Source organism: Bidens hawaiensis, unplaced genomic scaffold (assembly GCF_021521415.1).
Source record: "Bidens hawaiensis isolate Kalapana, Puna unplaced genomic scaffold, B.hawaiensis_p1.1 tig00010569_1, whole genome shotgun sequence".
NCBI classification, from domain to species: domain Eukaryota; kingdom Viridiplantae; phylum Streptophyta; class Magnoliopsida; order Asterales; family Asteraceae; genus Bidens; species Bidens hawaiensis.
In genome coordinates, this window is record NW_027491807.1 from 67086 (window position 1) to 92074 (window position 24989).

The 24989-nt window shown below is 36.6% G+C and overlaps 4 protein-coding genes across 4 annotated transcripts in view; all 4 read right to left on the reverse strand.

Moving 5' to 3' along the window:
* The window catches only part of LOC143535593 (small ribosomal subunit protein eS25-like), a 72142-nt gene extending 64996 nt beyond the window's left edge, over positions 1-7146 (reverse strand). Inside the window, exons 1-3 of the mRNA XM_077029805.1 lie at positions 7129-7146; positions 6967-7041; positions 5826-5960 (exon numbers count right to left, since the gene is read on the reverse strand). Of these exons, the coding sequence (XP_076885920.1) occupies positions 5826-5960; positions 6967-7041; positions 7129-7131 (213 nt within the window). The 5' untranslated portion in view covers positions 7132-7146. The remainder of the gene's footprint in view (positions 1-5825; positions 5961-6966; positions 7042-7128) is intronic.
* A 1059-nt stretch (positions 7147-8205) lies between these two features.
* LOC143535538 (rRNA biogenesis protein RRP5-like) lies at positions 8206-9678 on the reverse strand. Its single transcript, XM_077029762.1, has 5 exons — positions 9646-9678; positions 9071-9239; positions 8785-8993; positions 8498-8641; positions 8206-8375 (listed from the first exon to the last, which is right to left on the reverse strand). Exons 1-4 carry the CDS (start codon positions 9676-9678, stop codon positions 8615-8617), a joined length of 438 nt encoding a protein of 145 aa, XP_076885877.1. The 3' UTR covers positions 8206-8375; positions 8498-8614.
* Positions 9679-11954: 2276 nt separating this feature from the next.
* On the reverse strand, positions 11955-16619 carry LOC143535540 (uncharacterized). The gene is made up of 4 exons (XM_077029763.1): positions 15793-16619; positions 13971-14125; positions 13643-13893; positions 11955-12682 (listed from the first exon to the last, which is right to left on the reverse strand). The coding sequence occupies exons 1-4, from the start codon at positions 16550-16552 to the stop codon at positions 12619-12621; spliced, it is 1230 nt and encodes a 409-aa protein (XP_076885878.1). The 5' UTR covers positions 16553-16619; the 3' UTR covers positions 11955-12618.
* A 5935-nt stretch (positions 16620-22554) lies between these two features.
* LOC143535594 (vesicle-associated membrane protein 727) lies at positions 22555-24884 on the reverse strand. Its single transcript, XM_077029806.1, has 6 exons — positions 24770-24884; positions 23554-23800; positions 23260-23449; positions 23059-23179; positions 22920-22982; positions 22555-22829 (listed from the first exon to the last, which is right to left on the reverse strand). Exons 2-6 carry the CDS (start codon positions 23741-23743, stop codon positions 22686-22688), a joined length of 708 nt encoding a protein of 235 aa, XP_076885921.1. The 5' UTR covers positions 23744-23800; positions 24770-24884; the 3' UTR covers positions 22555-22685.
* Positions 24885-24989: the final 105 nt, after the last annotated feature.

Consider the following 24989-nt stretch of genomic DNA (forward strand, 5'->3'; position numbering starts at 1 on the left):
GGATATTATTAGGGTCTGTCCCCTGCATTCCCGGATATTATTAGGGTCCTTTCCCTTTCTAACCATACCTTCCATACCTTTCTCTACATTCATAATCGTAACTTCCATACCTTTCTCTCTCTCTCTCTCTCTCTCTCTATATATATATATATATATATATATATATATATATATATATATATATATATATATATATATATATATATATATATATATATATATATATATATATATATATATATATATATATATAGGGGATGGATCTTGCGAGAAATGATATTACAGAGAGAAATGCGAGAAGTGAATGTATAACTCCATTAATCCTTAATTTCACTCCCTTTCATATGATGTTACATACATATATGTAGGTTGATTGTATTTATGTCTTAATTACACATTCAAACCTACCTACAAACATATAAATATACCGAGCCACATTCAAACCTATGTACCTACACACATACATATGCAACTACACAACGCATCTACACATAAGAAATGGAGTGAAATTAGGGATTAATGGAGTTATACCTTCACTTCTCGCACTTCTCGCCGTAAAAAAACTTCTGAAATGGTCAATACCTATATATATATATATCATATCTTTAAACTATCCCTTGACGATACATGTCATATCCAAAGATCGTTCATGCATCATCAAGCATTCATTCATACATAAATCATATAATACATACACTTACCACTTAAGGTAGGTGTATTAACAAATCACATCAAGTATGCACACAGCCCCGAAAACATAACAAGGAAATGAGGCTAGAAACTCACCTGAATGCGGTTACGTTCACCGTTTATGGTTATCCCTTTCTTGAGCTGTGCACGACTAACTGTATAACAATTACACGTATCAATTTATCTATCATTACCCATATCGTGTTTCTAGTTTAATTATTGCCCTCAACGAACGGGGGTACGGGGGGCAGCGCCCCTGGCAGCGGGGTTCCAGGGGCGGCATCCCCTAGTAGGGTCCAAGGGGCAGAGCCCCTGGCTGGGGTTAAGCTGCCATGTCAGCTTGGAAAAATTTTATTTTCATTAACTGTCTTAACACATTTTTCATTAACATTTTAATTTATTTTCTAAGTTGGGCTTATTTGCTAAGCCTTAGATAATGGGCCAGTTTGCTTTATATTAGATATGGGCTTAGCCCAACTGTCCATTATGGTACCTGGGCCCAACTGAATTTAGGCCCAAAACCCAACAGAGAACTGGCCAGCCGAGAACTCTTGGCAGAGAATCCAGCTCATGTCCGAGAACCCATCCGGACCGAGAATTATGGTCTGACCGAGAACTCAGGTTTGACCGAGAACAATGGTCTGACCGAGAACTCAGGTTTGACCGAGATCTCGTGTTGACCGAAATCTCATATTTGGGCGAGAACGTGGGTTGACCGAGAACCCTTGGCCACCGAGAACCCTCGTTAACCGAGTTCTCGTGTTGACCGAGAACCCATATGGAGGCTCAGGTCCGAGAACCCCTTGTTTAATGCTTTCAGCTCAGATTTCCTATTTTCAAAATTCATTCTAGGCTCAAATAAATGTTTACGGTCCATGATTACACTTTTAAATCGCCCAAATCCCAACCTCCTTAACCGTTTAACGTTCGTTATCACCCCATTGCCAAGATCTAACCCGTTTCTAGCATAAAGCTTGAACCTTTAAGCATAAAAACGTCCATTAAGCTAAATCTAGGGTTTTCTTGATGAACCGTTCATAACTATAAGTTTGTTAAGTCCATTCTAATCATCAAGTTTGCAACTTTATGATTTATCTAGACCCGATCTACTCTAGGTTTGAGTTTCATGATTATTCGTTCATAAAAACGTAACCTTTAAGATCAAGAACATACCTTTAGACGTTTGTAAGGTCACGACTAGCTTGATACGTGGTCTTGGACTTGTTATCTTGCTTGTATGATCAAAGGTCTAACGTTGCTATGATCGGTTTAAGGTTTGGATAATGGCCGGCGGCTATGGGAGGTGCATTTGGCTTAAGTGTGTTTTAAGGTGTAGGCAAGGTGTAGAATGGATGGAAATGGAAATGATTAGGGTTTAAGGGGTATTTATACTCCCTTAAGCCCATGGACCTAAGGCTCATCTTTTTCTTTTTGGTCCATAATTATCTCTATCTAATTAGCCTACTTATCATTATTATTTATTATTTAGTAACTCGGGTAAACTTTTCCGTTAAAACAAATAATATGTATTAAATGTTTTTATTCGAAATTTTGGGATGTTACATAAAATTATATTGGTTACTAGGGTATATAATCGGGTAAACGAGCCTATGTAATCGGGTAAACGGGTCGGGTTCTCGGGTATATTACAAATCCCAAACCCGTCTCAAACCCGCGAAAAATTTCAAAAGGTAATCCCAAACCTGTCCCAAATCCTAATGGGATGGGTATTATCCGTCACAAATATTTCGGGTTTTCCCGTCGGTTTCGGCTTTCATTGTCATCCCTACCTGACACGTTGCGCTGGGTAAAAAAAAGTAGTTTTAAATTAAGTTTCAACCTAAAATTAATTTTCTATATTAAATTATTTTTCTATAACATGGGGTCCGTTTGTCTATGTAAAATAAAACAAACTAACTTACAATATATTATTAAGTTTCAACCTAAAATTTATTTTCTATATAAAATTAATATTCTATCATACGTGTTCTGGTCCCACATCTTATTATTAAAAAACAAAACAAACTAACTTACATTATATTATTAAGTTTCAACCTAAAATTTATTTTCTATATAAAACTAATATTCTATCATATGTGGTCTGGTCCCACATCTTTTTATTAAACCAATTCTACATTCTCTAGGATAAAGACTAGTAGCAAAACCAAAAATAGTCTTCTACGAACTCGAAATTATAGCCACCCGTCATTATTATATATGGTCGTAACTTTATTCTTTAACGACCAACAAAATTTTATTCAAGCACTAGCAAGATACTAGCGAACATCAAGACCACCCGAACAATAAATAAAATACAACTACATACCCCCTAAGTTCCACTCGATTACACTCGTAAGTGTGATTATACACTAAACGCACACCACCTTTCCCACGTTAAATCCGGCCATTTAGACCTATTTTTTAACCACAAATAGCTTAAATCCTTGATCTCCGTGATTGTTGTTAAGCAAACCGCGTGGAACGTCTTTGCCTTTCTACTCGACAATAACGCATGTTTATGTAATTCCAACAAATTCCGAGTCGAAAAAGCAAAGATTGTCGGAACCTTACACTAATCAGAAATAATACTCCAAATTGATTGAGCAAATTCACACGACACAAGCATGTGTTCCGCCGACTCCAAATCTTCTTCACAAACCGGACAAACAATCGATTCTCCATGCTTGGATCCCCACTTTCTTCGGTACAAAATTATTCCATTCAAAAGCAATGCTATTATAACCATACATTGTAACTAAAACCATAATCAATAAAATAAAAAGTCATTTGAAATAATAACAAAAAAGTACGAAAAATGATTTAATTCTGTTTGAATCCGTAAGGTTTAGCCAATCCATCTACTTAGAGTACCAATCCTCGTTTTTTTTTCAGAGTGATGACCTCAGGTTTCAAGATGTTAATGATCACCAAGTATTAAATGTCTATATAATTTACATATACATAAATAGCCCATTTTGAAACCTGAGGCAATGTTCATAAGAAAAATAGAATTGCTAATCATGTAGATGGATAAGTAACTCAAATGGAGACCCAAGTTCGATTTTCACTTGTGATATTTTATGTGGATATTGGCTAGAGGTGCACAAACCAGGTATTCTCATGAACCGGAACCGAGTATGGTCAACAAAAGTTAAAACCAGGTCCGGGTATAGTCGGGCATTTGACCATGTTTTGACTGGTTCTATCCGGTTTTTTCGGGTAGGGTAAGGTCGGGTTTTTACATGGTATTGGCGGAACCGGTTCCACCGGTTCTGAGTCGATTCCGGTTCCAGGTGCAGTTCTCGAGGGTAAACCAAAGCCCGGTCCGTACACACGGTAGGGTAAGGTCGGGTCTGGTTCAGAGTAGGAACCGTCAAATCGGGTCCGGAACTGGTTTTCTTGTGCACCTCTAATATTGGCAATGAAAGATTTAAGACAGACCTTGTGAACACATAACAAGCATATCATCAACCTATCATTGTATCCATAAGTTTGCAAGACAACTACAAAACTGCGAGGAAGAAAAAACCCGCCTACCTTGAATCAATGTAGATTTAGGTTTATTCACTTCAGCTCAAAACATCATTTAAAAAAAATTAGGCTTTAATTAAGGATTCTCATAATCAAGATAAAGCATTGTAGGCCTTTTAAGATGACAAAAGTACAGCAGGAAAAAAGGTACTAAATCTTGCAATAAACAAAAATTAGAAGCAGAAAATGATAAAATCATGTCTTGCCATCATCTCAGTACAACTACCACACTTCAAGTATTAGTAGCCCTGGTGTAGATCTGTTGACTAGCATGAGCAGATACCATCCTGACTGCGCCTCTTGCCATCAAATCCTTGATTGCCTTTCGTGCCAAAGATCCATTGATCCAGTGGCGGACCCAGGATTTTTATCCAATGGGGTCCCTTTTTTTCTACGTTCATATTTTCCATAACAAAACATTAGAATTTTCGGGTCGGTTTGCGGGTCGGGTCGGGGCAAGGAATATAATAAAAACAATATTATAATAAGAAAGTATGATCATTACTCATGATTAAAAAACACACAATAAAATAAGATGTCTTTCGAAATAAGAAAAAAAATTACAAATTTTTAAAGTAGTTCTCTACTAATTTTCATATTTTGAAAACGAAGAAGATGACGACTCAAGCTTTCTTTTCAAAATCAATTTTCTTAAGAGTGTTACTAGAAAATGATGAGAGCTTAAACTTACTTTTTTTAAATCTAAATAATTAGCCCCAAATTTCAAGTTTTAACAAAAGTTTCATAACCAAGCCATTCATCGAATACAGTCTTCTTATTGATTCACTAGTCGGATTTGTTGAACAACATTTAAAAATTGTTTGACATCACAGTTTAATAATATGTATGGTAATTACACTTAAGTATATTTTTGTAGTTACGCATTTAAAAAACACATTCAATAACTGAACATATATATAAACTTCAATAACAAATATACCTATTTTAATGCAAGTATTCACTAATAACAAAAGAGTATATGTTACTTTCTTAAAAAAAAAATAGCACGTGAGCATTCATTTTTTTTATCTAATGTTAACGAAAAATTCTTATGAACACCTTTCGAACTCCATTTGACTGAAACTTGAACTCCTTAAATTATCTCTTTAAGGATAAAAAAGAATGAGCTTAATGAGAAAAGAACATGTGACCCCTTGGATGGATAATGGGGAATTAACCACTCCACCAAAGCTAATCTTGTTAGTATGGGTTCCATCTCTTTATTCTTATGGGTTCCTTCAAAAATTTAATATACCGTCTCTACGAAATTTTTAAAAAACATTGGTGTCCCGGGACCCCTATTGACAAAGAGTGGGTCCGCCCCTGCATTGATCTATAAGTAAAATATATAACCAACGTAAGATAACTTACTAGTATGATGTTTAACTCAAACCAAAGAGATGTCAATGACTCATTGTGTATTCAAATATCATGTAGCAGTTTTCCCACAATGCCTCGAGTATTTGTATAACATTCGTATGACACTCTTTTCAACTATTTTCTATACTTTGATTCATATAACAAACACAAGCATTTTCAAGACACCTTAACAAAGCACATGAAACTATGCATAAAGGATTTTGAAGACAGAACATTAACATTACCCTTAATCTGTCTGATAAAATTGAAGGAGTGATGAGCTTGAACTTTGGAGCTTCGGAAAGAAGCTTATCATATGTCGCCTTATCAAAGAGAACCATGTTGTTCACCTTCTCCTTTTGCTTTCCCTTGCTCCACTTCTGTAAAAGCCAAATCATAGACAATCTAAGCTCTATTTATATTTGAAAACAACCAATTTAATAAGGCCTATCATTCAAAAAAGTTGGATCTTTTCTCTTTAATTACAATGATCCTAACTAAACCACCAAAAAGTCAACTGAAAGTCTTAAAATCCAATTTTTAACTTTACAGAACTTTTTTTGAGTCACATTACAAGAACAGGGGTGGAGTTAGAATAAAGAGTGTTTTCTAAAAAGTCTTAAGAAGAGACGTGGGCCATTAGATCTAGTGTGTTGTTTAGATTAAATCCTGTGGAAAAAGGCATGGCGTGATATAAGATGTGACGTGTTTTTTTAATTAAAGAAGAAAATGGTGTGTTTTAAGACTCGGTGTGTTTTAATCTCCTTGCTACCAACACTTGATAGAAAACACTAACTTCTTATTTTAACCCTACTCACGAGAACAAATATCATAATGCATATGTAGCCATCAAGAAAATTGATGACCATAGTTGTCATAAACTATATAAACAGAACATATTCAGAATAGACAGAAAGACCTTGGAATGCTGCTGAGTCGATTTAACCTTATCCGACAACAAATACGTAGTCGGTCAAACCTCTGAAGTAACTAAAATATTATATTACACAGTACTTATTAATCCAGTCCAATTAATAAGTTTGAAAAACTACAATACATTTCCACTCAGACTAATCCTATTAATCGCTAGTTGGTACCCCACCACCGACTAAAGCCTAGCGAACTACAAAAACCCTACATCTAGATTCAGGAAGGTTCTCAGTTTGCATCACATACATCAAAGTCTAATTCTTAATGTTAAAAGCAGATCTAATTTCAAATCAAAACCACATTCAATTTAAACCCTAATTAACAATCCAATCCCCAAAATTAAACAACACATACTCAAAATGCATCAAAACTAATTAAACAGATAGAAAAACATATATATATATATATATATAAACAACTTAAAAACAAATGAAAGTAATAATTTAAAAAATTGACCTTCTTTTTCTGCTTTCCACCGCCAGACTTGGCGGGTTTAGAGGACGGAGGTGGAGCCTTTTCCTTCTTCGGAGCCTACATTCACCATACAGTTCAAAACCAACCGTCAGGTTATTATTATTATACGAGATCCAATTGAATTGAAACATCTAAATTACATACCATGGTATCTGATGATCTGCTAGAAGCTCAAAGTTGTCAGCAGGAAGAAGCTGCGCGTATATTATCTGTTGTTATTGTGATTATTTATATAGCCAGGGGGTGTTTGGTACAGAGAATGGAATTGCAGAGAAAGGGAATTGGTCTGGAGAATGAGAATTGACTGTTCTGTTTGGTAGTACAGAGATTTCAGTAGAGAAATATAGCTGAGAATTATTTCTCTAGTTTGGTACATAGAAAATAAACAGAGAATTATATCAAATTTATCATTAGCACAAGTATTTTTTTCATAACAAATATTTATTAAAAAATAAAAAACAACTAAAAAGATGCATAAATTCCAACCAAAATATGCATTGATCAAACCAATTCACATAAAAAACATAGTTTTTAAGCAAAAAACATCAACCATAGTTAAAACCAATTCACATACAAAACATACTTCAACCATACACAACTATCCCATTGAACCATCGGTATACAACTCGACCATCTCAATTTTCTCTTCTATTGTCAACGCAAGAAAAGAACGTCCTAGATCCACATCTTTACCAATCAAATGAGCTGCTTTGAACCGTTTTTATCATAACTCACAATATCAGTTGTTACACAATGAATTTCAAGTAAACACCAGAAGAGTTTATAACCCATGCTAATGCTTTTTTTGCATGCTAAAAGAGTCCCTATCGACCAAAGGATTTCCTCTCCTGTACTACTTGGATGTCATTGGCTATCTCATTATTTTTTCACTTTCATGCCAACCTGTGCAAAAAAGTCTTTTGTGAGATAGGTTTCATTTGAATCAAAGCTAACTCAAAGTCTCAAACCCATTTAGATCCCTATATTTGGTGTAACGTTTATGTCAATGTTAAAACTTATATAACACATCACTGACTATTTTTAGGCTACCACACTATCATTTGACCAATTCAATCTCAAAGTTGACATTTTACTTCAACTCAACTTTTTAAGAGAAATACCAAATATGCCCTTAACAATATGCAATTTATGCACTCAATCTCACTCAAGAATAACAATTATGATCTCAAATCTAAAAATTTGTTGAAATGGCTCACCATCCCTTCTTGAAGAGAGTCCAAAGTGAAGCTACTATGCAACAAAGCAAGACGAATAGAGAGCCAAATCCTGTGCATCCCTTTTTCGTTCTTGTCACCGTCTAATTTAAGTACTATGCATGAAACCAGTTGACCAACCTTATATACAGATGAAAGAACATCGCCTTCTGCGTCCTGTTTGAAAAAAAAAATTATACATCAAAATGCAAATTTTTGCAAGAGGATATAAAGAGTAGATATTCTGAAAAATCCAACTCTAGTAACCGGTAACTATAAAGCTTTTGAAAGATTACTACCTCTTTCATTTCATCATGTAACAGAGGATCTGTTGCTTCAGAGGCACGAACTAAACCACGAAGACCACCTGGAAGACTAACTACAAGATCTTTATCATTCACTTCTGATATTACACCCTACAGCTTCATTCCAGGAGTAACATTCTGAAAAAATCCAGAAAAGAAAAAGAAAACATTACGCAACTTTGATCATAAACTTTATGCAAAAGAAACGGTCTGTAAGTTGCATAATTGCATGTCAGAATAACATGCTAACAAAAACAAAAATTAAACATAAAAAAATGTACCTTCAAGGTGATCTTATTAGCAAACCTAGGAACCTTCTGACCGTTCACATCGCCAAAAAGTGAACCCAGGTCATCCTCGGTTGAACGAGTCACGCTTTTCTTTCTATCTTTCTTTGTTTTCTTCAAAACCATATTCCCTGTTTCAAACTCTTTGTCAACCTCCGCCCGAACTTTATCTACTTCTTCCCGACTGAGTGAACTCTGTCCACCTACAATACTCAAAACCTTACATGAATATCTATGTGTGACTCAAAAAAAAATTGTATACACAGTTGAAGACTTGAACCTCTGGGGAAGTCTGGGAAATCATCTTCATGCTGAATTGGTAAAGAATCTTTAGATACGCTCTTTGACTTTTGAGGCGTCTTAAAAGGCTTTTTAGATAGTTTTTGAAATGTCTTAAGCCTGTCTTCTGAGTTCTTGTTAAAGGGTTTCTTGAAAGGTTTACCCATGTCCTGCACATAAATAAAATTCAGTAAGTAGCACATAATGTTTCTACCTTGTAAATGCATAAACACCAATATCTGAATTACATACCAAAATATTTAAAAAAAAGCATAAAATTTTTTTTAATAAGATGTTATGTCATTAAATCTGTTTAGTTAAATGATTAAATTGTGTTTATGTGTAGGGGTGTTCATGACCCAGTTTTGATGATTGCTAGGTTAAACCATGAACCAAACAGTTGTAACGTTTATGAAGTCTTAGTCTCTAAACCAGAATCAAACTGATGCGAATTTGAAACTGAACCGAACCAAACCTTATAACGGGTTTACTGGGCCTTTAAATTAATATAAAAGCATAAGCTATTACATTTAAGGATGATCTCATATATCAAAACCTGACTGATACCAAACTTACCCAACAAAAATTGGCCATATCAAATGTATCCATTTCATATGTTTTACATAAATAGCCTTCTCTTATGTTATAATTTAAGTTAAGAAAGTTCGAAGTGTAAAGAGAAAGAAAGTGGCATAGTTAGAAAAGGTTGTAGTTGATGAAATAGGTGGATTTGAAACTGTAAATGTTTCGAATGAGTAATATACTTGATAGTGAGTTTTCAGTTAGGTATATTGTATATGGTATTATTACAAATTTTAAGGGGCATATATAAAATACAACCTACATTTAGAATAAACATAACACGTAATTATAAATCAACAATACAACGTCAACATCACCCATCAAAATTTAAGCAAAAGTTAAGAAAATTAGATTGATTGAACAGAAATTGTAAGACATAAAGTGACACAAGTTTAAAAGAAGATCAGTGTTATTAAAGATGGCACTCTAAGAAGCTTGATTAATGGAGGGCGACGAGAGTTTTAAAATGAACGAACACGGGCTGATCAAACATAACGATTAAAGCATTAATGAATATGGCAGTTCATGTAGGTGTTATATCAATAATCAATTACAATAACAACATGTATGACATAGGTAACTGAAATAGTAGATACAGTTAGAGCTTGAAGTTTTAAGTTTGCATATGTAGTTCTGGTTTACACAAGTAGCCTATGCATACTAACACACACAAATTCACAGATGATGCTATGCATAGCAGCATACTTACACTGTCCATCGACTATACAGCTAGACATTTATTATAAATATATGTGATTAAACAGTCAAATTAGGGATTGCATTAGCTTACAAGTTGAACCAAATTTAGGGCTTTACCACCAGGAGATAAGAAACAGGATTAAAATGATGAATAAGCAAACCCTAACCTAAGTACAGCTGCTGCCACTGGCTTAAGAATTGGCTCCGGTGACGGAGGTCGTGACGGCGACTGTAACAAACGGTGGATGTGTAGAAGAAACGGCGACGGAGTGAGTTATAGCACCCGAGACCACCACCGCCGTTGATTAGAGCTCCAAAACGAAACCCGGAGAGCCTTTCATTTGCAGAAGAAAGAGTTTGAAAGGAAAAGGAGGAAAATGGGAGAAATGAACGTCGAGAAATCAAATTCTCCGCCCTTCTTTTTTAGAGAAACAAAATCAGAGAAATGGAAATGGTTTATTTCCATTTCTCACCTCTTTCTTTCATAAACAAACAAGAGAATTCTTTCCAATTCCATTTCTCACCCCTCAATTCCCTCTACCTAACACCCCCTTAATAGCTAGGGTTTTCAAGATATTGGTTAACTTCTCGGGTTAGATTTTATCGGGTCGGTTAATTCTATTATTATTATTATTATTATTATTAAGTGTTAAAAAACATGAATCACATTTTCAAAAATAAATGGTAGAGCACTCACTTTACAAGTGAGAGGTAGAGGGATCAAACCTCACTACCACCAACTTATAGAGAGATATGAGGGATGAGGGTTCGAGTCATGATCTCACCCGGTTTTACCGGCTCCTCGCTGTCGTGCCGTTTGGCGGGCGTGGGGGTCGGGTTTTATCCGGTGAATCCCTCAACAGGTGGACCGCTAGGGGCTCCGTCCGTCCGGATTAGTGGCCGGCTCGGGCTACCTTTAGCCAATGGGGGCCGCGTACGGGGGACCCGGCGTTACTTAGTTGGCCGTTCAAAAAAAAAACATTTTCAAAAATAAATAAGAGAATTTAGACTTAAGATTAGTTAAGTTTTCGGGTTAGATGTTTTACTCATGATTTAGAATTTAGATATACCGGCATATGAAAATAAAATTGATATGTTAATTTGATGAAAACAATAAAGATTGATCCGAATACATCGTACTATGTTTTGCATATAGACTACTTATCGGTGTATTTTGTATACACTATATTGGAGTTTATAATTTTATTACGCATATGCTTAAACATTTATATAGTTATTTAGATGTTTTGTTTATTTATTCAAAGACAAAAAGAAAACGAGTTTAACAATAAAATATGTGAATGAGTTTTAAAAAAATCTAAACTTTTGTATGTATTCAATCTATCCTATGGTAGCCCATTATGTGAAAATACCCAAGCCCACTTGAATGAAAGAAAAGGATAACTGGAAAAAGAATGGTATCTGTATAAGTAACTGTAAATAATTCAGATAAATAAAAAATTAAACAACCGTAAACAAAATAGCATTTCATTGATTAAAAACAAATTACAACACATCCTAAAATAATCAAAAAGCCATTTCAATTGCAACCCCAACGTTATCAGTTTCATATTTTCGTGCTAGATTATGTTGCTTTCATCCCTAAACCTGTTTCTCGTTAACTAGTTAAAACAAATATATAAACACACATGAATAAAAGCTAAATCATACAAAAAAATCAAATGGAAAGAAACATGGACGGTACCAATGGGTCGGGTGGTGTTCCCACCTTCGGAAGAGGTTGGCAACCCACAAAGGCTATCAACATACGACTAGAGGACAAAACCATGAAGTTAACCAGTTGGGACACACAAAACTAATGTCAGGTATCATATATGCGCATGAATAGAATAACACACGCTTTACTTTTTAGAGGATAACTAAATTGATCAAGAGTTCAAATCCTGCAACACACATGTATAGATGGTTTTAATTATACGATTAAATCAGGAGCCGTTACAACACACACACATACAAAAAAGGTTTTGTGTTTGAAGGTTAACAGTTAACTCATTGTACAAAGTTTAAATGCATGTCCTACAACTCATATATGAATGTCTTGAGATTTCCATCCCTGTATACAACATCTTCTATTCTTCTTGCTGTTAATATGCAATTAGGCAACACAACACCGTAACAGAAACATACATACAGTATAACCAATGCAATCATTAAACCACCACCAATACACAGCTAACCACCTAAACACACACTTTCTTTATCTGATTCTTTGGTCACCATCGAAACCATCCACTTTAAACAGGAAGCTTAGGATTTGATCTTTAACAACAATGCCATCGTTGGTCGACCCTCGTGTTTCCCATGGTGTTCCCTGAATAGAAAAAAAACCCCACAATTACATTTTGTTCAACAAATAAATAAAGACACTTTCTTTGTTTCTCATCTCATCCATTGCGAGTCCCATTTCTTTTAAACTAGTAGGGCCCACATGGCCACAAAAGTGAGACCAAATCTCCATTTGTTTTGTTCATCTTTCTTATATCCTTGAACATACTAGTTAAAGCTGTGATTACGAAGCCTCGAGACGTAAATGAGCCAAGCCGTCGTGAGCTACTTGGACGAGCTTAAAAAAGCCTAGCCCGAGCTTCACTTAACGAGTCTCATGAGTCTATTAATATATATGTTTTTAATTAATATATCAATATATATATATAATTATTAATATATATATATATATATATATATATAACCATGGTTGTAAAAATCGCGTCTAGGCGCTGAGTACTCAACGAGTAATCCCCGCCTAGGCCGAGTTCTCAGTGAGCCATCCCCGAGTACTCTCCGACTAAGGCCGAGTACTCACCGACTAAGGCCGAGTACTCCCAACTCCCCAGTCGGCCGCCTAGGGTCCGCCTAGCGACTTTTGCAACCTTGTACATAACAAATAAATATGTTATGTGATATAGAAATAAAAATAATTAAAATATATATGTATAAATAATTATAAATGTAAATACAATATCTATAAAATAATATACAAGTTGAGCCCAAGCCAAGCTTGAAATCAAGTTTAAAAACTACTCATGAGCCAAGCTCGGACTCAAGTTTCAAAAAACTACTCACGAGCCAAACTCAAGCTTCAAAAATATAACTCAAAACGAGCGGAGCTTGAGCTCAAGCTCTCGTAAGTTACCGAACTTGAGCCTAGACGTGCTAGAGTTCGGCTTGGCCCATTTACAACCCCTAATAGAGCCCACGTCAAAATGGGTTAAATTAGTTATATTTTATCCAAACAGGTCAAATGAAAAGGTGTAGCTAAAAGTTAACTTACTCGACTAAGAATCGGTAGATGGAGCCCGCTCGATCTTTGTCAGTACATCTAGTGATCAAGTCAAGATAAAGCATGGCTTCCTGAGGGAGAAGGCCTTCCATAAAAAACTTGAGCAGGTGAGAGTGTGTGCTGGGCATAGCATCTAAACATTGTTCCAGTAACTTCTCTTGTTGACCTCGAGTCAACTCTGCCGCCTCCATCAATGGTAGAATCCCCCTCTCTTCCTCCTCAAAGTGCTGCTTGCAATTCTCCTGCACAAGCAAATTGTTTAAGTTCCATAAAAGAATTCACACAATGCAGTGTTGACTTATTAAGTCAAAACTCAAACCTTTAGCGATTTAAGGCGTGCGGATAAGGTATAGAGTGCGTCTTGGCATGAAGAGCTCCCTGAATCAAGGACTATGATGGTTTTAATATATTCTTTGATACCATTCATGAGGGGTAGATCTCTAGCGTGTTCTTCGTTTACAGATTTAGATAAACCTGCATCAATGATTCCAACAATTTTCAATTTTTATCAAGATCTGTTATTCAAGTCCCGGTTTTTTACTATTATCTAACAATATTTTTCTCTATGATAAAAAGAGTTTAAATGTTGATTAAAGTAAAGGCAACTATCTTTGGTTATATCATGAAACCACTGATGCTAATTGCTAGAGAATCTAGTGCTGATATGTTTTTTGTGTAAAGCAAAGAATTGTAGCAAGTTAATGATAAAGTTAAGATTAAACAATCAAAAGACTGTTCCTTTAAAGAACATCAACCATGATTAAAAAAAGGGTCTGTGTACAACTTTTGAGCATCAAATGGGTTCATTGAGCTGTCATAATCAATTACAGTAACAACCTGTGGTCCATTTTGATAATCATAACTTTCAAGATCCGTTTTGGTAATTATAACCTTCTTGAACAGCTTACTTTGGTAATTATAAGGTTACTATTTCCTGCATTTGTCACTCTATAATTACCAAAACACCCCCCTCACACAATAAAGTATATTGATGTTTTATGACATCTAACCTAAGAACAAAATTGGCTACCACATTATCTAAACTTCTTGATAGTACAACCATTTAAGCAAGTCAGAAACAAGATTGTTTAGAGCTGATATCACAAAATATCATCTATTTGGTGCTAGACACAAACACAATACAATAACTAATGGTGTCCTTTTTTCCAAACATGAACACGAACATATTTAGAAATAGATTACACGACACAGCCTGTTTAAAAACACGAAAAACCCAAGTACAGACGTAAGGTAACTAAGGCATATGCCATATATATCTTTTTTTTTAATTTGAAATATAAACAAGTTTAAACACGTCATTAACAGGTTAACATGTGTATAATCTATTTGGACACGAATTTAACCGTGTCGACATGTTAAGACATGAAAAATATTAACCTCAAACCCAAACTTGTTTAACACCATGTCCTTTCGTTTTCGTGTTAACAAGACCATGTCAGAAATTGCCAACGCTACTTTTAAGCACATTATACAACCCACAAATCAGGATTTAGTTCACCTTTGACTTCCAAAATCAAAGCAGTTACTTTCCAATATTTCAAAGACTAATGTACCGAATAATATTAACTTTGGTACATACACAATCCCAATTGTCACATTCATCTTGTAGAATTAAAGATGCTCACCAATTTAATCAGAGGCTTGCATGAAACACAAAAAACTGATCCGAAACAAAAAATAATAATAATAATAATAATAATAATAATAATAATAATAATAATAAAAACAACGAAAAAACCAAACTGAAACAAAAACCGACGGTTTACTTTTATATTTTTGAAAAAAATTTACCGTTCGGTTTTGCATGTAATAGAATCCTAAAACCGAATTGAATATATAGATTTCATATTTTTTATTTGAAGCACTTTATAAGAATTTAATTAATACGTACCTCAAATATAGCTTAGCCTAAATGTATAATGATTAATATAATTCCAAATCGAATTTATAGATTTCATTTTTTATTTTTTACTTCAAGTATGTTACAAAATTTTATGATAATGCAACTCAAATAGCTAGCCTAAATGTATAACAATTAATCAGTTATTAATTAACAAAATGATTTACGCCCAAATTTATAATTTAGCCTAGCAAACCCGAAAATCGAACCCGAAGCTTACCTCTATCTTCCCTTTCCAAAACCGGAAACACAACTCTCTCCTCCATCTGCGCATGTTCCAGCATCACCTCCAACAACTGCGAATAACTTTTCGCACACTTCTTCACCTCCATCCTCGCACTCCCCATCCCGGGGTCCCCATTTGCCTTTCCTCCACGCGCAGCCAAGTCCTCAGCCCACCGCACCATCCTCTCCAAATGCCACACCACACTCTTATGCTGCAGCACCGCCGCCGTCACCACCACCGGCTCCGTCGTCAGGTTCCGGTTGCATAACAGCTCCGGCGCCGGAAACTTCCCGTCAAGGTACCGGAGAATGGTCGTTGACGATCCGGAGATGACGTCGGAGCCGTACTGGATGACCGGAGATTCGAATCCGAAGTCTGGTGTGTTTGATGGGATGAATGTTAGAGTTACTGGTTTGTATGATAGTGCGAAACGAATGTAGGAAGTGGCTGGAGTTGTTAGTGAGCCGTACAGTCGGACTACCGGCAATGGTGATGTCGCCGGAGAATGTTTGATTTGATCGGAGTGAAATTGATTAGTGTTATTAGAGTTAGGGTTTGTTTTCTTGGGGGTTTTGGAAGAATTGCCCATGGTTGTTTGAAGAATGAGCGGAGAATAATAATAATATTCGAAACTTAGATGGGAAGTAGTGTAGTGTAGTGTAGTGTTGTTGGTTTGATTTGATGAAATAATAAAAGTTGAATATGGGAGTGGATAATGATTTAGACTGGATTCTATATGGGTCTTAGAGCACATGGGAGTTGGTGAATGTGATGAAGAAGGATTTATTTGAGCACCATGGCGCCTTTTGTTTTGTGGAAGAAAGGTTGCTGAGTTGCTCTCATATTCATTGCTACAATTTTATTTTTTTTTTTGAACGAAAACTTTATTGTAGGTAAATTATGATGTTTTAAATGGATCCACACCTGTTTTAGAAATTCGCTTTGGCGATTTCCTAGTTGCCATTTGACATTTATTATGTCACCATAAAAGCAGAATTCTCTAGTTTAAAACATGATGGGATGAAAACCCGGGTGAACTTGAAATTCGAACGGACAAAATCTCAAGTCCTAGCTCAAATCTTTCATTGACATATCCACCAAGTGACATAAATAGAGATCGAACTTGAGTCTCCACTAAAGAACCAAGTTTTTCTACCTCTATAACGCAAGTGGTGAATCTGCTACAATTTTATTTCGTATATACGTATGAATTTCAAGGGAAAAAATACTCATATAACTTGTAATTTATAACTTTATCTTAAAAGCTAATATTTTATTTATAAATTCATCTATTATGTCTACGACAAGATTTAAACTCTCGGTCTGCATGTGTGGGATCCAAAGAAGCCTAACCACACGACTTTTTAGGCACCTTTGAAAACCGTTTAGTCTAAACGGGTTCCTAATAATCAGCATGTGAGGTCAAAAGTACAAGCTTAACTCTGTGTCCTTTAAGTGTATTTGGAAACTCTCTCGACATTTCCATAGCCTTTTCACAGTCGTTAGGCTCCTTTTGTAGCCCCATCGTGACACATGCCACTATGTCAGGATATCATTTTGCGAAGTTATTTTTACATGATATTTAGTGTCAGTCCATTTGGTATCTAAGCGACTTATGTGTCAATATGTGATTGGTCATGCCTAATTTAAAGAAAAAATAATTTCATGTCTATTTTGAAAATCTTTTGTTGAATTTGCCTATTTCGTGAATTTGAAAACATATGGATATGTAGCTAAATTTTCAGTTAAAAATAGTTGGAGTGTCATTATTTAATAAATAAAACTTAGCTAAGAGGCTTTAAGCACTAGTGATGCCAGTGATATTTCTTTAAAGGATTGTTACCTTTTGATCATATTTAACAGATCCTTTGTTTAAAAGTAGAGAACAAAACCAAAACTGCTCATGGATGTAAAATAATTCTGGCACTTCAAAACCAAAACTATTTTTCTGTTTAACATTTGAAAACAATTTGAACATAAATAAGCCTTCACAATTTCGTTCATTCTTGTTAGAGTTGTTTATAGCCGCTTAACTCAACACAGTTCAATATACATTTTTTATATATTTTTCTTTACACTTATCTTAGTTTTATCTTAGAAACCTTATATTCTTTTTCATTACGTTGCTTTGCTAGTGACCGAACCATTGAAGGCTTTTTAAGATACATTGTTGGATGCAAGATGTTATGTTAGTTTCAAATAGGTTAAGAGACATTGCTTTGGTGTTTTATTAATTGAAAAATTCTTATCACTACAACTGAGAAAATCCCGAAGAAGATATATATGCCGGGACGTTACATTGTAAAAACAATCAAAATTAAAATTACACCACCGTGACCATTCTAACCTTTTAAACTTCCCCTAGTTTTACCTTAAGAAACACATTTGCAATAATTTCTCTAGACAATTATGAAGTCAAATTTTCTTACCCAATAATGAAAGTTATGATTGTGAAATTAATGTGTTTTAACAGTTGGTAGGTGCACCCTCTTAAAGGGTGACCAGCTTTCTGGAACAACATCATACGTTTTTTCCAAACTATGAAGCAAACCAATGTAAGACTCTGAACTCTTTCACCATAGACATTACTTATTGGGGTTTATAAATAGATCATAGGTTATAAACAACATCATGCATTCATGCTATTATTTTCAACTGTAACAAGAAATATTTTATATTTTTACTAATTATTTGAAAATATCATTAAAAAGATTTTTTTTGTCATGCGGGAGAGACATTCACATGACACCAATGTGTATATTATGTTGAGTAAAGATGATAAAAATGAATGAGATGCTAACATGTTTTTATCAAATTTAATTTTCGCCATATGTAAGAAGGGATATTAAACATGTATAAAAATTATACCAAACATTCATTTTATTGTAGCGTCACTTATCAATTTAAACATATTAAAGAATTAAGAAATCCAAAGTTATTACCTAAAGTCACATTTGCTGCCAATATAATCAGAAGATCTATACTTATTATAGCTTGTCACCTGGTCTTGCGAGGGTACTTTTTTCTATGGAGAAGAAATTCGTGACATGAAAAAAAAGGAGTATGATCTATGGAATGACATTTATTATTGATGGGTGTAGGGGTATGATACTAAACGCGGCTTACGACCTTAATTTATTATGTTCGGCTTGTTTTATTATATGGGCTAATACAATATTATTGGGCTGAGGGAGTTTTGTGGAGGTAACCTTAACTGGGCTAGGCCCATTAGGGTACCATGATGGTGGCCATGAGACTCCCTATATAAGGAGGTCTCCACCTCCTTATTAAGGATTGGTTGTTCTCAATAAGAGCCACCACCATAACCATTTTTGTGTCTGTAAACAAGAGATCCTTGAGATTTCTTAGCAGTCACCTCCACACCCCCAAAAACCATTGCAGATCTTAAGCTACCGGAGAAGAAGATTGAGTCGTGGTTCGTTAATCTCGAAGACCGGGGAACATCGTCATGGATCAGGTCAGATTCATTTCATGTTTCTACATTGGCGCCATCCGTGGGACGGCAACGAGCTACCATTCGATTTTCGTTTCGGTTCTCGGATCTCTTCATCCATTATTCAGATCTGTTCATCCACTTTCTCCCAAGAAAAATCCAGATCTGGAAGTTTACAGAAAGATGCTTCAAGATTTGTTCTATTAAAGCTCAAAAAGATCCATAGATCTAAAAGATGCTTCCAGATCTGTGTTTCTGGAGTGACGCAGATCTGCGTTCACACGCAATGGGTGCCGGATCCAGATCTGATTTTTCAGTGTTCAATGGTGGAATAAGTTCTAGATCTATGGCCACAAAGCAAAAAATTGGGAGCAAAAAGGAATGCACAGAAGAATAACATGCTGTGTACATCGGTGCTCCTCCATCACCACTAGAGCAACTAAAGTTAACAGTCGGAAAAACTCCGCCACCGCGGAAACCACCATGTGGGTTTTGCGCAAAAGACTGCCACCATGTGGGTTTTGCGCAGAAGACTGCCACCATGTGGGTTTTGCGCAGAAGACTGCCACCATGCATGCTCACCAGCGGGTCACCATTCCGCCGACATGCGTGAGCGCCCGCGAAAACCACCGCGGAAACCACCATGTGGGTTTTGCGCAAAAGACTGCCACCGTGCATGTTCGCCAGCGGGTCACCATTCCGCCGCCATGCACGCGCGCCCGCGGATCCTCACTCCGCAGCCATACATGCGCACCCGCGGAAACCACCATGTGAGTTCGAAAGACGACTCCATGCTCTTGGTTTTACGTAGAAGACTCCAACGCCATGCATGTGCGCGCAACCCTCTACCATGCTTGTGCGCAACTCGCCGCCATGCATGCGCGCTCAACTCCCCGCCATGCATGCGCGCTCAACTCCCCGCCATGCATGCGCGCTCAACTCCGCCATGCATGCGCGCTCAACTCCCCGCCATGCATGCGCGCTCATGCGCGCTCAACTCCCCGCCATGCATGCGCGCTCAACTCCCGCCATGCCACGCGCCGAGCATAAAGGTCGGGAGCCTAATAATATCCCAAACGGCCACGCGCCGAACATAAAGGTCGGGAGCCTAATAATATCCCAAACGGCCACGCGCCGAACATAAAGGTCGGGAGCCTAATAATATCCCAAACGGCCACGCGCCGAACATAAAGGTCGGGAGCCTAATAATATCCCACATGGCCACGCGCCAAACATAAAGGTCGGGAGCCTAATAATATCCCAAAAGGCCACGCGCCAGCGTAGGTTGGGCACACCTCATAATTTGCCCGAGGATGGGAACCTTGTAATACATCCACTTTTAGTTGATATGTTTTTGCAGGTTCGGCTACGAGTCGCACAAGCACCTATTACATTATTATTATTATCTGGCCGTTTGTGCCTCCATTATTATTTTGAAGACAAGCCGGGATAGTCATCCTGCGTAGAAGAGGCCCTTGTGGGCCAGTCATTATCATCATATTATAGCTTATAAGCCGCAACTCGCGCATGCTTCATTATTTTATAGCTCGTAAGTCGCCTCGCGCGCAAGCTTCATTATTTTTATAGCTCGTAAGCTGCCTCGCGCGCAAGTTGCGTTACATTATTATCTAGATGCGCACTCTATCTTTTATCAGGCCCCGCGCCACTATTGTTATGATGCGTGCTATATCTTATTCATGCCAGTGCACCATTATTATCATAAGGATCACAACATGTCACCATCATGGAGAAAACCTCTCAAAACTCAAAGACAATAAAGACAAGGCCGAAGAAAGGGGAAAAAACCGCCTCATATCCTAACACACCTTATGAAGTCCAGAGCTCCACCTAAACGCTTGCACGCCTAGGAGCAACACTGGACTTGGGGGGCTTGTAGGGGTATGGTACTAAACCCGGCTTACGACCTTAATTTATTATGTTTGGCTTGTTTTATTATATGGGCTAATACAATATTATTGGGCTGAGGGGGTTTTGTGGAGGTAACCCTAACTGGGCTAGGCCCATTAGGGTACCATGATGGTGGCCATGAGGCTCCCTATATAAGGAGGTCTCCACCTCCTTATTAAGGGTTGGCTGTTCTCAATAAGAGCCACCACCATAACCATTTTTGTGTCTGTAAACAAGAGATCCTTGAGATTTCTTAGCAGTCACCTCCACACCCCCAAAAACCATTGCAGATCTTAAGCTACCGGAGAAGAAGATCGAGTCGTGGTTCGTTCATCTCGAAGACCGGGGAACATCGTCATGGATCAGGTCAGATTCATTTCATGTTTCTACATATATTAAACATGTATAAAAATTATACCAAACATTCATTTTATTGTAGCGTCACTTATCAATTTAAACATATTAAAGAATTAAGAAATCCAAAGTTATTACCTAAAGTCACATTCGCTGCCAATATAATCAGAAGATCTATACTTATTATAGCTTGTCACCTGGTCTTGCGAGGGTACTTTTTTCTATGGAGAAGAAATTCGTGACATGAAAAAAAAGGAGTATTATTCTATGGAATGACATTTATTATTGATGGGTGTTATGGGAAAAGGCTTAAGTGGATCCAGGGACGCGTCTTGAATTGGTGGAGTCTCCCATGATTGATGAAAAGTTGCATGAGAAATTTATCAAGGCACTTGATGTATATATAGGTTAAATATTAAGTTCACCACTACCCCCTATCATGTTATGCATTGTAGTGTCTGATGTCAATTGGATTTCACTCATGTTGGTAATCTCATGCATTAGTATTATGGAGCATTAGGTATCATGTTGTACTTATTTGACCATAGAAATCCCCCGCGAGCTTCATGCATGTAAGCGAAACCACTTCTTGCTCAGTAACTGTTTTATGCCTCGGTGAAAAACACTTCTTGCTCAGTTCAACTGCTTTTTAAAGCTTTAGTGACTGTAGGATCACTCTTGTTGTAATAAAGAGGAATAATATCCAGGATGGAAATGTTGTTTGATGAACAATGATGATGGTTTTGAAGATGAGTGGAGGCTGCATATAGATGGATTTTTTAATCAATCATAAGAACAAAATTTGAGAAACTTATTGCCACGATAAATTGCAATAATTACCCTATTATTTTTCCACTTTAAACTGTATTTCCTTTTAAGAAATTTGAGAGGTCAACTAATTACTGTACTCTGACTCGGCCCATTTTCTTGTTTCCGCTGACAAAAAATCTTGTATCCGCCATTGAGAACAACACATCACACCACGAAGCACATCTCACTTTTTATAAACCAATAATAGATTCATCTTTTGATCACGCATAAAACAAAACAGATAATGCATATACAATAACCGTAACGTGATTTATACACCAAAAACAACAAAATGCACGTATTAAGGTTCTTTCTTGAATCCAAAAGAAAGAAACAACAAACCCTAATTCCTAATAACTTTTTAGCATTTAAAGCCCTTACAAGCCATGAGCCAGACAATGATGATAAAAACAGCAATGGCTCCACCTACCATCAGCTTCATCTGCAGATTCTGCAACCACATCTTCCTCCTTAGCTGCCTTCCCTGCCTTTGAAAGCTATCCGCCTGCATTCGACAATTGCACAATCAGCAAATAAAGCCGTCACCTTTATTACTTGACGCATAACTAGATATAAAAAAGAAACTCCTTAATACCTGAAACTGAAGGTTTTCTGTCTTATCAACAAGTAATTCAATCTTCTCACCACGATCCAAGACCTATATTACAAAAGCAAATAGAGTTGTAAATCGGTTATAAGTTAGTTATAAGCAGGTTTAGTTGTAAAACATTTACCTTCTCAATATTGTCCATCATAATCCCTTTAACCTCAGTAATTTGCGCCTTCAGTTTAGACAGCTTGCTCATTTCATCTGGATGGTTTAAACAATACTCCATGTGCTCCTTTATCTTTGGCCTATTAATCAAACCAAAAACTATAAAAACTTCAACTATATTAATCCAAAACGTTTCATAATAAGATGTGAGATAACGCACCCGAACTCCCTATCAAGATTATAAGCAATACTAAACCGATCTTCAAACAAATCATCATCACTGTCATCAGCAAGCGGGTGATCACTTCCCATACTAGCTCCATATCGTTTCTTGAAGTCGTCCTTCACTCTCTCCAGAAACACAAACGGCACACTCCTCCCAACCGATTCATCAGCAACAACAAGAAACACTACACCAAACAGACGACAAAATCACTCAGCTTAACAATGCAAATCGACAGAAACGGTAGCGCAAACAATTAGCATAACATAAATGAAGAGGTTTGTGAAATACCAAAGCCACTATCGAGCAGGAAATTGAAGGTGTATCCGTCACACGAGTACGTGTATTTAGTGCTACCGGAAGGAAGCTTCTGTAAGCATTGAACAGCAACTGTACTCACATTTCCAGAGTAAGCTGTCTGTTCGGCCAACACAACGGTGCCTTTAGCAACAAAGCTGTAAATCAACCCCTTTTGACTCATTTCTAGGTTCCCAAACACTCAATTTCAATAGTTCTTCACAATAATTGACTGTGAATCCTGAAAACAACATACAAATAGTTTAAAATCCCCCAAAATTCCCAATCAATTTTATAAAAGCAGAAAATCCAAAACTATAATGTATATATGTGTGGTCCCTCGGGTGGGCAAAAGTGAAATTGCACTAATTTTGACGTTATTTTACTAATCTCATGAAAATAACGTTGAAAGTGGCGAAAGGTTAAGCAGACATCATGTGGTGGCGTTGATAGCCGAAAGGCAAGGGTACATGCACCAATCGGCCGGTGTCCCGATGATTGAGTGTTATGTGCCTTATGTCCTAGGCGTGATGCAAAACTACTATTGAGCCGGGGGTCTCACAAGAAGCAGCCTCTCTATCCCTATGGGGTAGAGGTAAGACAGTCTACATCTTACCCTACTCAGACCCTACCATGACCTTGCTATTGATGGGATATACCGAGTACGATGATGATGATGATGATGAGAGCAGCCACAACTATATTGGTTTGATTGAGATCAGATGATCCAAAAGCTTTGAAACACATAGCCTACACACGGATATCCTAATCATGGTTGTAAAAATCCCGATGCCGATTAATCGCTAGTCGGGGCTGATTAAATAGATCAAAATTGAAAAAAAAAAATTATATATAAAATATCGTGTGTGTGTGTGTATGTATATTTGAAAAACTACATATAAATTGAAAGCCGATTAATCCTGATTAATTGCTAGTCCCGACCCCACAGCTGTCTAGCGATTTCTACAACACTGATCCAAATTAACCCTAACTGAAGCCTATATGAGAAGATCATATGAGAGATGAGTAAACCCTAGAACACATAGTTTGGGTGGAATTATAAGATGAGCTGTGAGAATCAATAATTGGAAGTGTAAGATGTAATGAAATGAATCAATCGATCTACCTAATCGTATCAAATAGAGGGAATATAATAAAGTATAATTATGTGCCGTAAATTGTGAGATGAAGAGAAGATGATGGATGATACCTGAAATGGAATTAGGGTTTGATCCGTGGGATATGATATGGTTTTGCTTCGTGAGCAAGATGAAGGAGTCTGGCGGAGAATACCTGTCAAGACTTCTTTTTAACACGACTCGACTCGACTCGACTCAGATGATAATTTTGTTTTTCAATTTTGACCCTCCGACAATTGAAGTTTTTGTTGGTTTAAACCCCCAGCTCGGTTAAAAAATTTCAATTAGTCC

What these genes read in the sequence shown, in the direction of transcription:
- LOC143535538 (XM_077029762.1), bottom strand. Translation starts at nt 9,678, where the DNA reads ATGGATACATTTGATATGGCCAATTTTTGTTGG. An exon ending in TTTCCCAGACTTCCCCAGAG is followed by an intron (nt 8,994 to 9,070) that starts GTTCAAGTCTTC and finishes TGAGTATTGTAG; the next exon opens with GTGGACAGAGTTCACTCAGT. An exon ending in CTAATAAGATCACCTTGAAG is followed by an intron (nt 8,642 to 8,784) that starts GTACATTTTTTT and finishes GGATTTTTTCAG; the next exon opens with AATGTTACTCCTGGAATGAA.
- LOC143535540 (XM_077029763.1), bottom strand. Translation starts at nt 16,552, where the DNA reads ATGTGCTCTAAGACCCATATAGAATCCAGTCTAAATCATTATCCACTC. An exon ending in TTTGGAAAGGGAAGATAGAG is followed by an intron (nt 14,126 to 15,792) that starts GTAAGCTTCGGG and finishes TCATTGATGCAG; the next exon opens with GTTTATCTAAATCTGTAAAC. An exon ending in CACGCCTTAAATCGCTAAAG is followed by an intron (nt 13,894 to 13,970) that starts GTTTGAGTTTTG and finishes TTGCTTGTGCAG; the next exon opens with GAGAATTGCAAGCAGCACTT.
- LOC143535594 (XM_077029806.1), bottom strand. Translation starts at nt 23,743, where the DNA reads ATGAGTCAAAAGGGGTTGATTTACAGCTTTGTTGCTAAAGGCACCGTT. An exon ending in CCTGCTCGATAGTGGCTTTG is followed by an intron (nt 23,450 to 23,553) that starts GTATTTCACAAA and finishes TGTTTGGTGTAG; the next exon opens with TGTTTCTTGTTGTTGCTGAT. An exon ending in CAGAAAACCTTCAGTTTCAG is followed by an intron (nt 22,830 to 22,919) that starts GTATTAAGGAGT and finishes TGTCGAATGCAG; the next exon opens with GCGGATAGCTTTCAAAGGCA.